This window comes from Dreissena polymorpha, chromosome 10, assembly GCF_020536995.1.
Source record: "Dreissena polymorpha isolate Duluth1 chromosome 10, UMN_Dpol_1.0, whole genome shotgun sequence".
In the NCBI taxonomy this organism is placed as follows: Eukaryota; Metazoa; Mollusca; class Bivalvia; order Myida; family Dreissenidae; genus Dreissena; species Dreissena polymorpha.
In genome coordinates, this window is record NC_068364.1 from 1,453,911 (window position 1) to 1,471,347 (window position 17,437).

Consider the following 17,437-nt stretch of genomic DNA (forward strand, 5'->3'; position numbering starts at 1 on the left):
CCACAGTTGAGTTCTAATTATACCACAGTTGAGTTCTAATTATACCACAGTTGAGTTCAAAAATTGTTCCGGTCTGTTGAAAAGCATAGCTGCCACGGGGTGGGTCAATTTTCCTATATGGCTTAAGTAAAACCTTGTTAACACTCTAGACTTCACATTTATTGCCCAATCTGCATGAAACTTGTGAATGATGATTTGTTTCAATGATAGCTCAATAGAGTTGGAAAATTGTTCGTATTTGTTGAAAAACATTGCTGCTGAGGCGGCAACTTTTAGTTATATGGCTTTACATGTAGTCAACACTCTTGAAGTCCCATTTTAGTAGAATCTTCATGAAATTTGTTCAAAACATTTGTTCCGATGATATTTTAATAATCAAAAGCTGTAATTATGCGCCTTAAAATGAAATACATATATTCATGTTTCATAAAGTACTTTTATTCCTTTGCACTCCACCATCTCAGAATAGTATATTACCTTTGGTCTCAGCGAAAAATGTATTTCTGCTAGAGATCTTAAACTGTACATCCATATTAACCAGCGTATGACCTTGCGTATCTCAGTATAAAGGTTCAAATAATATCAACATTTCTGGAGTTATGGCCCCTTGTTAGCAAAAAATTCATTTATTTACTTGGATTCCGCTTAATTTAAAAAGCATTGCTGTTTGAGTGCTGACACTCTACATAACATACATATTAACCACCAGGTGAATTGCTGAACCTTCATATTTTGGATTATCCCTTTACCAACTCAGAAACGCACTTTGACGCATTTGAAGTCGTTTAGATATTTTCAAGTTTGAAAGGCTTCATTTCCAACCCTAAGATACTGATGAGCAGCAAACAGCATAAAACATGAATAGACTGCGAGTTACTCGCAGGCTGTTCTGGTTTAATGCTGTTTGCACATAGCCATTTTCACTTTGCTTCTGAATGGGAAAGGATTTATTCAGGGTGTTTTATTTACGCAACTAGAGTCATTGCCCATTTATACATGAAAAATAACATTTCATACATGTGAGTTATAAGATATGTATACTACATTTTATACATATATGTGAATAAAATTTTCTGCTTAAAAAAAGAACGCAGTCATTTCCTAATGTTAAAAGTAATAAACATGAGGAGTTAAAAATTGTCAAGACAGCATGTTCCATAAGGTTTATTGTCATTTTTGACATATTTGATATACATTTTTTGCACAAGTTTATTCAAATATCTTTTACTTATTTATGCTTTATACGTATAAAAATAGGTATTACTGTTGCGTTTTGGTCCAAATATAACACTAACATTTTTCTAATAAAAGTTTTAATTAGAATAAAAATAAAAATAATTAAAATTATATTTAACAGTTATTTACGTATTAACATATATTGCAATATTTGTTTCATATAAATTACATTACACAACAGTATTAATTAAAGAAACAACACACACTTTAAAAAAATTCGTGTAAAAAACATTTTTATTTCAATTTCAACGCTTTAATAATCAGGTGTCAATCACAGTCGGCGTGAGTTGAGACTAAATCACAGCCATTTACTAACTGCTACATATGACGTCATCATGACCGATTAATGACGTCATCAATCACCGATAAGCCATCTCCTAAAATGCTCTGAATGTGGCACTTCATCGCCAAGATCACGTCTTCCTCTTTTTAATAACCATACTGAAAACAAGCAAGAAAAATATATATGCGGGGTTTGTATTTTATTGTTATACTAACTCGCATTCAGATAGTGTTCCTCGGAGTTAAAGTGTGATTTACAATCTTGTATAATTTTGTCAATAAAATGTGTTCTGAAACATGCAAGTTTTCCAAATCGTTAATCACTGGTTGGAAACTTTTACCGGATATTGAGGGTACATGAGCTCCATTTGGGAGAAAAAATCAGAAAAGAAAAGTTACAGATTTGCTGATATCTGGATAAGGGTGAAAAATAATATAGTTTATTATTTTTACATTACTATTCCAAACAAACAATAATATTGAAAGTACACCTATATAAATTAATCTATACTTTCAAATCATTATATGCACGTCGAAAATCATTCAATTCGGTGTTAAGTGATGCGTTGCAGCTACATATTCGGATCAAAAACATGCGTGCGACAATACCAAAATAAACATGAACATACGGGATAGCTTACCTCAATGTATTGGGCTAATATGACGATACGAAATGAATACAAGTGAATACTACAATGAGCCGCGCTCTGGAAAAACGGGGCTTAATGCATGTGCTTGAAGAGTCGTCCCAGATAACCGGCAGCTAGTGCAGTCCACACACGCTAATATGGGAGATACTTTCCGTTGTTATGATTTTTTTTTCGTTTAAATAAAGTATATCTTGTAAACGAAATACCAGTCTAGGCGGAAAGTGTCGTCCCTGATTAGTAGACTGTTCCGACTGCACAGGCTAATTGAGACGACGCTTTACGCACATGCACATATTCACAGAGCGAGGATCAAATGCATTCGCAATATACCGGGTACCTCTAGGGTGAAACGTGTCCACGATATAAGATGCACAATTAATAACGTTTGTTTTCCATCTTCTTTAAAGAAAAAATATAAAGAAAAAAATATGACAGGTCTTAATCTACTAGATATAAGCTAACGAAGTCTTTATTGCCTACAGATTTTGAATTTGACCGAGCGTTTGTTTAAACATACAAATGTCGTCCGGCCACAAACATGATATGCAAAAGAAGAAGCGATTTTCTTATTATTTTACTGATGTACATGCTGACTGGATTCTTATAAATATATTTAAGTGTTTTCTTATCGGTAATACACGTGTATTTGTATTTTTTTCCTGAATAATTGTTACACAAAAAAATTCACTGATAACACTGACTCAAAACTTTGCTTCACGAAAGTCTAAAACGTTTATTACATCGAAATTAGCATTTCTTATATTTTAGTTTTGAATCAATCAATTGTATTCTTCTGTATGGACAAAACTGCATGCATAAACAAATAACAAACAACATAAATAACAACAAAAATATTGACTTTAGAGTCGTATCAGATTTTTATAAAGCACTAATATTGAATCAATAACCATACAAAAGACAAAGCTGGTCCTTGTACATTATACTCCGTATTCCAGTATTATCCGTGAGGCCTTAACCCATGTATGCCTAGTGGACACTCCCATCCTTCTAAATTGGATCAATTAGGGATTTATAGTATACTTATTTCTATATTTAGAATATTTCTTACAGAAATTCCTTTAAGCAAACAGCGCAGACCCCGATGAGACGCCGCATCATGCCGCGTCTCATCTGGGTCTACGCTGTTTGCCAAGGCCTTTTCTAGACGCTAGGCATAAATGGCACATTGAGTCTTGGTACATGATACATAATGTTGATGACAACGCAAGGGTAGTGTTCTAAGCGATCAGTTGGCAAGTGGTGATGGCAATTTAAAACATGCGAACAAACAGACAATTCGAGGTTGTATTTTGTTGAAAATTTCGAACATTGTTTGAGACATAAAATTTATCGAAAGTATGCCAGTTGTCAAACATATTCTTGTTAATAGTTATAAAGTCATGTCTGTAACACCGCCATATATTTACTCACACTTTCTTCTACATGTGTGACACACATATTATAATGGTTAATGTGGATAACGGTGTCTGTAAATACATGTTTAAATATCAGGATTACATTCTTAAATAAATAATGTGAAAATGTAAAAATGTGCATACTGCGGTATTAGGTTTTAATATACCTTCCAAATATCGAAGGCACGCTTATCTGAAATAGACAACATAGGACCGGTTAGTACATAATGATCAAGCCATCCACTTGCATGCTCAAATGTATTAAAATGAGTTGATTTTGTTGTAGAAAACGGATCAGTAATAACTAGTTTATTTTTGGAAATGAGTACACAATTGGCTGCTGATAATTGCAGCATTGCAACAACAATAGCAACAACACCACGAACCATGCCATGCACAACAGCTTATATGAACAGAGACAATACATAGTCGAATTAAATTACCTCGAAATGTTGATAATACAATATGCCTAAATGAACAATATAATGCTACAAACACACATTGAAATCGTATGTAATACAATTTAAAAATAAAAAAGTTAATAATTAATGTAGCAAATACCATCATACGGTCGTCGAATGTTCGCTTTATAATAATCAATACGATGTACAATGTTGTTGCATATCATAATAACTTCGAAAGAAAAAGAAAAAAGGAATGCTAAATGAATTTTTATTTTGGTTTATATGAGTTGTTTCAACAATTGTCCGTCTTAAAGTCATGAACTATTTGCCCGTAAGATGGATTTCCTTTAATAGGGGTGTATCCCATGTACATATAACAGTTACACGCATACAGGGTTCACTGAGCGGCGTTCTAGGAAAACTGGTCTTATGCATTTGCGTAAAGCATCGTCCCTGATTAGTTTGTACAATCCGCACAATCTGATCAGAGACGACACTTTATGCCTAAACTAGATTCTCGTTTACAAGAGACTTATTAAACGAAAAATTCCATAAAAGCATCAAAATGATGTTTTCTCTAATTAATATCATAGCCACACGCTAACCACCCGTGCATAAAAGCGGAAAGTGTGGTCCCTGATTAGCCTGTGCTGGACTCTTAACATTCCAGAACATAATCAGTTGCTGAAATCTTCAGCTGAACGACGAAATCGTGCTTTTGTTAAATCTTCATCTGAAGTTTCTGCTTAAAGTTGGAAAATCTGAATTCATAACCACCGTTTGCTCGTTTTCACAAAAAGTTCCGTTCATTAAAATCATTTAATTTCATTTGTCCTTGTCTTGGAACACAATATGCTAGGTATGAATGTTAACATTTCAATTGGTGACGCTCTTGTTGTATGAGCTTTATCATCAGTTGAGGTGAACACAATAAGTTTAACAGCTGGGTTAAAGTGATATTATGGGCATCTAACAGTATATAGGTGTCTATCGCAACCTTTGTTTATTTTTGGTGTTTTCACTTCATAAACACTTATATTTGTTAATGCAGCATCAACATACTAAAACAATATTCCGGACAGAGAAAAATGATCCATTTGAATATCAACAGTACTTTCGTTTTGATAACTGACGACAGAAATGAATCGATGTACGGTGTGATTCTAAATGTAGTTTTCATGCAGATTCGTTCATACGACACAAAGACACAATTTTGTTTTACGGATCATTTCGGCTAAGAGGACTGGGTGAGTCATGTAAAATATCGAAAATAATATATATTTTTTATAAAGAACTGGTAGCAAGATGAGTTGTAGTTAATTGGTCAGTTACCACATTTTAACTAATTCTTGTGACCTGTTAATTCTTTTCAGCTCAATTCAACAGTGAAAAATGCCCATAATATCACTTTAATTATATTGTCTTTCTTCTTGGAATGTTATGCGCATGTGGCTAACAATGGCGTCATTTGGGACTACTTTCTAAGCCCAACACAAATGAGAATTTAATACAAACGTAGTGCAAGAAATTGGTGATGATGTTGGAATAAAATATTACTTTTATCTTATAGAGTTTTTTTTCTATATTTTCTTTGACTTTTTGAATTGCAGACGCTATATAAATATATAAATGATAATTTTTGTAGAAAATCGCAATGATTATCATTAGATTAGAAAAGCGTTGTCCTTATAGAGGTGGAACGATTTCATTGTGAATGCAGTGTCTACCTTTAATTCCAATTAACTGCAAGGAGTTTTCTTAAACGTGTGCATTTTGAGGCCAAATACTCACAGTACACATACATAACAGCTTAATAGTTTTAAATGCATGCGGTACTGAGAACTTGTATCCAAGAAGTCATTAATTTGACAATTCGTTGGCATGGGTTCAAATTCAGACCGTCGACCTGGTTTCTTTATACTGTACAGGATAATCCCTGTTTTGAGCTGACAGGCAACGCGCCAAAAGGTAAATTGTCAAGAGTAAACCATTAAATGCCATGATGACTTACATTACCGAGCACAGTATATACTGCAAACTTGCTGGGTCCGTTTGAATAAGTCCGTATGTGTTTATTTTTATAGGATTCTTATATGTAAAATATTTTTTTAGAAGTCTATGACGGTTTCATCTATACACTATTATAACGAAAAGTTTAAATGCTACCAAAGTCAACTTTTGCATGAACCTTTATTTGTTACTATTATGATAACGGATTTACGGTCTTTTTCAAGAACATTGTGCCTGAAACTTGTTTACCTGATCTTAAGAACTAACGTAAGAGCCTTGTGAATTAAACCTGATATTAAGAGCAACAGAGTGGGTAGCACTCCATTAATAATATTTCGATTAATATATTTATTTAGTTAAACCCTTTTTAGGTCAACATTTTTTGTTGCCAATTTTTGTGCAAGTTTATTTGATTGGCGACACATTTAAGAAAAGTTCAATACATGGCCTACTCGCTCTACATATAGGGATCATCTAACTTTTTCTTCAAAGACGATCGACTGAACGCACAATATAAATGCTTTAAAGGGACCTTTTCACAGATTTTGGCACGTATTGAAGAGTGTCATTAAATGCTTTATATTGATGAATGTAAACATTGAATCTAAAAAGCTCCAGTAAAAAATCAAGAATGAAATAAAAAAAAAGAAGAAATAAAGTAACCCTCAACAGGGCTCGAACCACTGACTCCTGGAGTCCTGGGGTAAAAGTCTACCACTTCAACCACTCGGCCATCCGTGCTAATACAATAAAACGATGTATTTTATATTTTATATATAAGCAATCATCGTAGTTTCACAAAATATAAAGACAACAACAGAACTCTCCAAATTATTCAATAGTTTCGCGTTAAAACGCTTTATAATTTTCAGGTTTTTAAATCGTCAAAAGATGCATATAATGGCTATTTTAGAGCATGGTAAATTTACAGTATTACTGTTTCCTCACAAATATCGTAACTAAAACGAAAATTTGCGAATCTAAAACAACTTTTTTTAATTTTGTCAATTTACCAAAACGTGAAAAGGCCCCTTTAAAATACGAGAACATTGCATGTATATGTAGTTTAACATAATTGCATGTTTTCACAAAGGAAATACGTTCAGAATAATGGAATACGTGTTGCTATTACTTAACTACGTTTGACATTATGTGGTCACTTCGTATTAGCCTCATTCATGTGACATTCTCGCGAAAACATGTTTATTTCTTGTATATTTAAGATCTGACAAAAAAGTCTGACACACATTTGGGAACTGTCAGACACAATGTATGAAAAGAAATTTGGAAACTTAAACGGTACTAGACATGCGTGTCTGACAGATTCCAACTTAATAGGACAATTGTGTGTCATGCCCTTCGGTGATTACGCAGATTCGCGGAGTATGAATTGTTCTAGGTATAGGACAAAAATAAAATTAGCCCGATTTGAGTTCTAAGACCAAATAAAAATGTTGCAGTATTAAGAACAAATACAAATAAAATCCAGTTTCTGGTATGAAACCAAACAAAAATAGTGTCGTGTCAGGTATAATACCATATACACAATTAGCTCTAGGTATTAGATCACGAAAAAGCCAGAATGGATAGGCAGGTAAAAAGAACGATGGGCAAGCAACCTGTTGACTGATGTGACATCGCTTGACGTTGACGACGTTATTTCGTCAAAATAACGTCATTCGATAGTCCTGTCAAAGTCCAAAAATCCAAGTAATCGCTGAGTGTGATTTAAAATACTGTTCTAAATAATAATCGGCTAGTGTTGAATACAGATAGGTTAATTTAGCGAGGCATAGAAAACCCGAACCACGAGATTTGGCGACTATTCAACTCTGCCCATCATTTCCGTATTTGGTTTCTTCATTTTGACCGTGAACTAAAGAAAACACCACATAAACATCAAATTACGTTGCTATGTTTGGCTTGTTTGCTGCGTTAAATAATGTTAATTTAAGAAAAAATAGAAAGAGGCGTTGTTGGTCTTCACAATAAAGTGGCAACAAGCACTGTTTAATACACACCAAAAAAACGCTGCAAAAACGGGTTCGCGGTTTAATCACGAAAAACAAAAAAATATACGTTCCATTCATCTCTAAACTTATAAAATACACTTCGAAGCAGTTTAACTGTTAACGTTTAAGTATTTCCATTTATCAAGAACTGCTTCGAAATTGGTATCCGCGAAAACCAAGGGTATTGAGTAGACCACGGAAAACAACGGTATTTAGTAAAGTGTGAAAACCAGCAGCATTGAAAGCAGAGCGGACATTATTGGTATTAAGCGGAAATCAGAAACCAAAGCAATTATACGTGCGATTTAGTAAGATGGCATTATGCGGCATTCATATTACGTTTTGCATATTACAAAGTTCTAACAGTCTCAACATTCACATTTATATGATTTGGCAATCTCGGCTCGTTCCGGAATACTTAACGCGATGAATGATCTGTATATATCATTACATTGTTTGGCGTGCACAGAACCTATATGACGATTGAAATTAGTATCCGCATACGATCTATGCGTCATTGTCGGATAGTAAATGTCTATACCAGTATAGCACAATACATGTGTATATAAATATAGCACAAAACATGTATGTATAAATATAACACAAACCATGTGTATATAAATATAACACAAAACATAGCTATATAAATATAACGAAAAACATAGCTATATAAATATAAAACAAAATATAGCTATTTAAATATCGCTTATCATGTATCAAAATCTTTGAACTAAGTTAAAGGAAGTTATTTCATATAAATTACCATAATAATCAAACTCATTTCGAACAATTTATACGGGGAAAACAACACATAACAACATGATGATGTTAGATAAATGGCAAAGTTATCTCGTTAAAACAGCACGAAACATATAACTTACAGGAAACCTCAAATAAACAGACTCGTTAACCATGCCTGTTGTTTTGCCAATAAATAAATAATAGGAGAAATGAAATACTCTCGGGGAATCGCGATCCATCGCATGCGAATTATTTAGCACATGCTATAAATGGTCGATTTTTGTGCGACTTTCAGCCAGCTTTTATTTTTTATGGCAAACATCGACATAATAACCAATTGTATTTTATTCTTCTCCAACAAATCACCGAGGTATATGTTCCACGATCGCGACCGACAATGAACCATGTATAGAGTAATCTGCCATAACATATATAACTCATTTACAATTTATATCAGTCACAAAAGTTCAACCCTCAAACCTCGTTCCGGAGACGATGAGATATGGCGTTTTAACGTCATTTTAATCAGTGCATCGCAAACCGATCGCAAATACCTTTAATAGCGTATTTTTCAGCCATAACAATACACATCAACTAAAATAGCATTAGCTATGTTTTCAAGAGTTCGATTAGCATACTAAATGAACATTTCTCATCAAAAACTAACAAAAACGCTAATGTCTTGTAGAAGTCAGTTTTGCAGAGAGCTTAAAGAGACACTAGAAAATGTTTAGCTGGGCATGCCCAGATTTTTAATTTTCAGACTGTTGGCGAAAATCAACTGTATATAGTCGGTATATAGTACAGCGCAAAACCAATGGTATATACTACAGCGCAAAAAAAATCAATAGTAAACAGTACAGCGCAAAAATAACGGTGTAGTACAGCGCAAAAACCAACGGGATATAGTAAAGCTCAAAACACCATCGGTATATAGACGAGCGCGAAAACCAACGGGATATACTTTAGCGCTAAAACCAATGGGTTATAGTAGAGCGCAAAAACAAGGGTTTAAAGTAGAGCACGAAATGCAACGGTTTTTAGAAGAGCACGAAATGCAACGGTTTTTTGTAGAGCACGAAATGCAACGGTTTATAGTACAGCACGAAATGCAACGGTTTTTAGTAGAGCGCAAAAACCAATGGTTGGTAGAAAAGCACGAAAATAAATTGTTTATAGAAGAGCGCAAAACCAATCGTTTATAGTAGACAATAGAGCGAAAACCCCAACTTGATTTAGTAGAGCGCGGAAACCAACGGTATTTAGTAGAGCGCCGAAACAATTTGTATTTATAGGAGTGCGTAAACCAACTGTTTGGCAACCTCGACCCGTTCAGGACTTATAGACCGAATAAGGTCTATGTATACATCATTTCATTGGTTTTCAAACAAACCTATATGACGCAAGATTGACCTTTATATTTACGATGAAATATAACCATTTGTAGAACAATTTATTATGTGAAAAAAGGCATTTTACAAATTCTCACTTTCATTAAAACAAACTGTCTGTTCTGTATTGCCTCGCACCATTTCCATTATTTATTATGTTGCCTCTGTCAGGCTTAGTGAGCTATCGATCAGCGATTTGATTTAAATATTTACTAGGTATGTTAAACATGTTATTTCTTTCCGGTGACGATGTCATAATCTCGTAATTCACGAGATTATCATACTTTGAATTTGTTTCTGCGAAACTTCGATATTCCCGATTATATAATATATCAGACTTCGCGAAAATATTATAATTAAGTTTGGATTGTCTTATCTTTTTTATTCATGGCAATATCAGTATATGGACTTGCTTGATCAACATTCTTACTTGTTTTATAACATAAAACATTGGTCTTGCTTGGCTAAACTTCACAATTCATGATACGACAAGAAAACGTTCCTGCGTTGTTTAAGTTCTGTATTCACTATAATTTCAGAATATGCTCCTGCGTTTCGAAATTTCTTTTTTTAATAACTAAATGTGACATTTCAACGATTTTTTTCAACCTAAAATTATATAAGTAATACAATCACAGGTGTTTATTTTCAAACAACTGTTTCCCAATAAATACAAAAATATACGAAATAATTGATTGTTGCTAATTGAAAATTTATCATAATTATTTGTGGAAGGCGCTAAAAATCGAACTACCAGTTACATTGTGAGCGTATTTGAGCCTCGCTCTGGGGAAATGGGGCTTAATGAATATGCGTAAAGTGTCGTCCACAGACTAATATGGGACGATACTCGCCGCTTTTATGGAATCTTTCGTTTTAAACGCACTTTCTTCTTAACGAAAATCCAGTCTCGGCGATAAGTGTTTGCCTGTGCGGACTATACAAGCTCATCTGTGACGACACTTTACGCACATGCATTAAGCCCTGTTTTCACATACCGCTGGTTTATTATGTTTAAAGAGAGTTTATTGCATGTGCGTAAAGTGTCATCCCAGATAAGCCTGTGTAGTTCGCACAGGCTAATCAGGGACGACACTTTACGTCTAAACTTGATTTTTGCTAAGAAGAGACTTTCTTGAAACAAAAAAATATAAAAGCGGAAAGTGTTGTCCCTGATTAGCCTGTCCGGACTGCACAGGCTAATCTGGGAAAACACTTTACGCACATACATAAGCCCTGTTTTCCCATAGCGCCGCTTATTTCTAGCCGAATTCCGGAGAGAATCTCATGCTTGGCAAATGTTCAAAGCGGAAATCGTTCAGCTTAATTTGTCGGCACATAAATCAGTCTTAGGAGTACTTGAACGTGCAGATGTCATTGCAATCGATTGATCAGTGCGCAACGTTGCAGATTCTCAGATGTATTTGCCTTAGATGTATCCATATTTAGTGATCGTGTGTTCAGACATATTTCTTATTTATTATACAATTCATTTTCATAGATAGGGATCACATTTTCCGCATACCTGCAATAAACAGCGCGATCAAAACTGTTCAAATACTTTTGAGTATACGTTACATTCTATAATCGAAATAAGTTCTGGCGTGTTAATATAACATATGATTACTTAATACGACATGTCAGACTTTGCATAATCAGACTTATCCTTCACAAAGATAATAGTTGTAATTTACTAAAACAAAAAAGGCTGTCAAGAACTTGAACACAACATATTAAATACAGGTCTAATTGCGGTTGAAAAAAAATGTCGTACATATATTCGCATTATCTTTTTTTATTGTCCCAAAACAACTCTTAGCCGTTTGTGATTATTATAGAACGCCGGATATCGCACTGATATTGTGGCTTAATTCAAACGTTTAGGGACTCCATAGTGTTGTGTATTAACAATATTATTATATATTAACAACGAAAAGTAAGACAAAATATTAAACGACATGGTGCATGCTTAACAATCGGGCTTGTTTGGCTCGTGTTTTTGTGCACATCAAAACTGCATAACAACAAATGAGCCTCGTTCTGTGAAAACTAGCCTTAATGCATGTGCGTAAAGCCTCGTCGCAGATTAGCCTGTGAAGTCCGCATAGTCTTATCAAAGACAAACCTGCCGTTTTTATGGACCTTTTCGTTTAAAGGGAGGTCTCCTCTAAACGATATTCCAGTATATGCGCAAAATGTCGTCCCTGATAAGCCTACAGTAGCTAATCCGGGACGACTTTTTTCGCATATACTGGAATATCGTTTACGCACCTGCATTAAGCCCCGTTTTCCTAGACAGAGACTCCAATCGTTTTTAACTAGTCGATAAAATACACTAGACACATATATTTGTTCTTATATTTTCGATAGAAGCAATTTGTCGAAGCACACTTTTCTCAGCATGTCCACAGCGATACGACTGTAGGGCTACATATGCAATTGTTTGATCGAAACAGAAATTACCATATGTCAGTGAATTTGATTCGTAGGCAATAAAATAATTTTAACTTGTCATTTAATTGTACGCCATTTAGAAACTTCGAGAAATAAACAAATTCATTTACTATTTCGACAATAGCAACGAACAGTTGTCATGACCCAAACATGTGTCATGGATTTGTACAGATTAGAACAACAACAATAGAGATGAAATTGAAAAAAGTTTTCATACGTTATCCAAATACAAAAACTAATAAACCCCATGTTAGCAGATGGAACGAAACATGCTAGAATTTAAGTGCAGATGTACTTTTATAAAAGATAATTAATGTGAATATTTTACACCAGCGAAATATTGCAAACACAATCAAACGAAAAGTTTCTTTGAAGTCACTGCACTGAAATTTAAAAAATGCATTAATAGAATATCGGATTAATTTAGGAACAACAGGATCTATGCATCGGAGGAACACACAGAAAAAGTCAAGCAAATACGGAGAAGTACTGTCAACAAGCAACTAACAAAAGCGTATCGCATGCTTAAAGTCTCTTTACGCTTGAAACTTAAAATTGGCAAATAACTTAGTAAAAAAGGTTTTTACGATTAAAAAGTTGATATTGTATAACAAACATACGTTCGTGAATATACTGTATATATATTTCTATTTGTTCAAATTGAAATAAATAAAACAGCGCTTGATAATATCGCAAAAAGTACAAAAAACAACGTTTTGACATAATGTTTACAATGTGCGCGAAGAAGTGTTACTTGTGTGTTTGGTTTTTGTTAAATAAATGATTTAAAATCATTCATTGATAGTCTTACATCAACTAAGATATTTTTTCTCGATCGCTTAAAGAGACTTATTTGCAAAAGTGCAAAAAGGTACAACATCGACTTCCCGACCCCAGTCTCAATACCAGGCGGGTAAGGCGCTAGCGTTATAAGATCGGTTATAGGTGGTGCTATATTGCGACTGGCCCGAGGGGCGGGACTGAGCCTGGGGGCGGTTAGGGATCCACACCATGTTCTTAGTCTCCTCCTTGTATACATCCGGTATCGGTCCAATACCGGATGGGATCATTTTCACGGTGTTACGTCCGAATAAGCGCCGCTCATAGTCAATCATCTGGCGCCAGAATCCTACATTTGGGTGTATAACCGGCCGCCGCTTCTTGATATGAAAGTACGCCTGATCCAGCGGCATTCGTTGGTATTTCATTAAATACGCCATACATAGACTGGCCGAGCGGCTTACACCGGCTACGCAGTGCACAAGAGTCTTTCCGCCGGACTTGTGGACGTTGTGAATTTTATCGGCGCACCGGTCGAAGTACGCCCCCAAGCGGGCGCTAGGGGAGTCCTCCACGTGGATCTGGATGCACTCTAAACTGGGCAGTTTGAGGTTCGGTATCTCCATCGTACAGTTGACGATATTTGTGATTCCCAGCGACCGGATGCGTTCGGACTTAATGGCGCCAGCGCTGCTCAGGTACAGGTGGTCGGTGATCTGTGCGATCTGGTTGAACATGGCGAGGTCCATCGCCCTCCTACGGGGTACGCTGCGTCTGAAACGAAACAAATACACGTTTTATTACATGGGCGATTTTAGAGATTGGGGTGTAAATAGGAATGGCGTCTGAAACAAAACAAACTTGTTTTGATACCACTGAAAAGCATTTTATTTCGAAAGAAAATTAGTTTCCAAAGATTATTTGCGAGTACAATTTATGTTGTATTTCTATATTCCATAAATATGTACTACTATTTCTGTTGAATGTGTTTATTGCATAATGACGTACTAAATTTTATGTTGTACATGTATATTCAAAAATTTCGTATTAACATTTATGTTGTATATGAATGTTCAATTATGACATCAATAGGGAATGTAAGAATAAACATCAGTTGGTTGGCATTTACTGGATGACAAGAGGCTGAAAATGTACGTGAAATTGGATACGAAATGTTTCATGCAGGATGGTAATAAATAATACCAACAGCAAACTTAAAGCAGTGAATTGATTTCTAAGTTCTTACAATGTCTCGTTCAATACTAGCGTCGTTTTCATTTCGGTCGCTAAGAAACATATGTTGCCGTCAATAAATAATTTTTCTTACGATATATATATTCGTTTTCAATATAACAGAATCCACCGCACATATTGAATTTCGTTGCCGTAATAAAACATTGCCTTACGATATGAATATTTTTATTCCATATAAATATATCATACGTTTATACTGAAATTCGAAATTCGACCGTTACACAACACCGATCAGTTAACAATATCAATACCATACCTTACAAGAATACTCATTTTATCCACATCAATAATGGTACTATCCAGCAAAAGCAAATACAATTAATATTTAAAAACACACACCTTTATTTAACTAGCTTGAGAATACACAAACTATTTTGTGTTTATGAATATATACCAAAGTTGGTACTTATGTACATATAGTAAATGACGTCCATTCAGAAATATTCCCATCTTTGCCCGATTTCTGACCAACAACACGTTTATCAATGAATAATAAAAACATCATAAGAGATTCCCTCCACCCCTGGGGACATTCGCGCAAATTACACGTAATGAACAGCGCGGGGACCTCGTGCGGTATTGCGTAATGTTTCCTTCGAGACCAACTCCATCCCTTTCAGAAAAATCTGAATTAATGCATAATTCACAATTAAGGGGTAATGTGTCCATGTATAATTAACCCATTTGAGACATAGAGAAAACACATTCAGAAAATCAGCAATACAAACGATTGAGGTCAGGGCTTACATATTAATACTATTATATTAAGATAAAAAATAAATAGTCATTATAATTGCGCTTATTTTTACATGATAGAATAATGATTTTGATAATGATATGCTATAATCATATTTAATTATTTTGTACAAAAGACGGAACTGTTTTGTTCTTTTAGCATGGCGCTATTCTGTATTTTAATTACAAGCCCACAACTCTTCTCAGCTGCATTATGTGGTCAACACAATTTAATACGGTGTGACAAATGGACCGACTATTTTCAATCACAGCAACCATTTTTAAAAATATTTTTTACAAACATTTGCTTTTATTTCAGTGCGGTCATGTACATGAGGGGGTACTATGGTACTGAAAGGAAACCGCACATCGCAATCACAAACGAGCTATCGTTGCACTGCTCTAGCCGGACATATGTGACACGAAAGTTAATATGAAGTTATAGAATGTCACAACATTTGCTATCATTTAGGACGATGTGCCCATTTAAACTGAGACAACGTCAAATCGTGCGTGTTCATCTGTTTGTAATAAGACGATGACCTCTCCCGCGCGATGAGTTAATCTGCACCGGCCCGCGGCGAGTTATTTAACGTTCTCGTCGCATCTCGGACGTTAATCGCCGTTGGCAAGCGTCAATCGTGATACATCGGCTATCTCGGATTCCTCCGTAAGATAGGCCTCGTGGCTAACGGTCGCCATATTGCCTTGTATTACTACTTTACTACCCAAAAGGTTGTCAGTCTATTGTTATGAGGCTGAATACGATGCGCGTTGAACTAGCGCCAAACTTTTTATCGAAACTTTGATATTAAGAGCACTATTAACGTTCATTTGTGTTGCATTTTGACCTATTATCCAAGTGATTTACTTTTCCATTATTATTTAATCACCCTATCATCCAATTTTTAAGATGAAATTACGGTGTTTACAAAACCAACCAAACCGAAAGTGAAACTAGATGCATTACGTTTCGCGATGTAAACATTAAATATTTGTTCAGTTTAAGGAAGCGAATCGATAATAGACGATGGAATATGTATGCAATACAGACTATTATTGCCGATTGTAGTACTGGCTTAACAATACCTTTTATGACAGGTCATGTATAGAACGTTAATCAAAATAGTGACCATAAATCACTACAAATGTCTGGGTTGATCATTAATATAATTAATGCACGTTTCTGATCTAATTGCCTGTATCTAGTTGTAATTACCATGATATTGATAAAATTAAAACGTTTTTTTTTCATAAATTAACATTACATGTTTTATTTTTATCATTTAGGTAATATATAATTGTATCATTATCATCATTAAATATTTTGAAAATAATCTAAATTATCATGATTACTTTAAAGTAGAATTTTTAAATTTTTCTCATTATTTTTAATGAATTTCCACATTTGCTTGATTCAAAATAAAATGTATTAATATGGGTTTCAGTTTTTAATTTTTATCCAATTTTTAGTTCGATTTAATTTTAAGTACTAACTACATACATGTATGTGAAATGCTCTTGAGTTCGTTTCCTGGGCCTAGAACCAGTACTTGGGTGTCTCTTGGAGATTTCTTAAGAATGCTCCCACACTGGGGATCAAACCAGTGACCTCCAGATCATTAGGTGGACACCACATCCATTACACATCAGCGACCTTTAATTAGTAAATTACTTTAGTATTGCAGCATTATATAATATAATGTTGCTACATATTTTTGGAAAATGATTAATATGCAGTACTAAATAAATCTAAATGCATACAATTTTAATTGTGTATATTGTGTGATTATTAGTTACCAATTCACTTTTTACAGGTATACTGGATTATGAAAGACTTATAAACACAAAATTGACAACTCATCTCCCCAACGATACTTTGTGTGGCTCATTCTCAGAACAAACCCATAGTCAGTGAGAATACTACAGTGTAAAAAGACCACTTGATTGTGACAATTATGGCAGACCAAGCAAATGTTATCATTTAAAATAAAGAAAACTTCCAGTTCAATATACATTTTATACCAATTATGACATTGACCAACACAGAAAATAATTATAAGGGTGATTTTC

At 34.5% G+C, this 17,437-nt stretch overlaps 1 protein-coding gene across 6 annotated transcripts in view; it reads right to left on the minus strand.

Moving 5' to 3' along the window:
* Positions 1-1,151: 1,151 nt before the first annotated feature.
* The window catches only part of LOC127848712 (dual specificity protein phosphatase 14-like), a 36,654-nt gene continuing 20,368 nt past the window's right edge, over positions 1,152-17,437 (minus strand). For 4 of the 6 annotated variants that reach the window (XM_052381327.1, XM_052381325.1, XM_052381324.1 and 1 more), the window contains exon 2: positions 12,486-14,149. In XM_052381327.1, the coding sequence (XP_052237287.1) occupies positions 13,495-14,124 (630 nt within the window). In that variant the 5' untranslated portion in view covers positions 14,125-14,149 and the 3' untranslated portion in view covers positions 12,486-13,494. Of the gene's footprint in view, positions 1,678-3,750; positions 3,777-12,485; positions 14,150-17,437 lie in introns of those variants that run through there. The other 2 variants (XM_052381328.1, XM_052381329.1) reach the window with 2 other exon arrangements.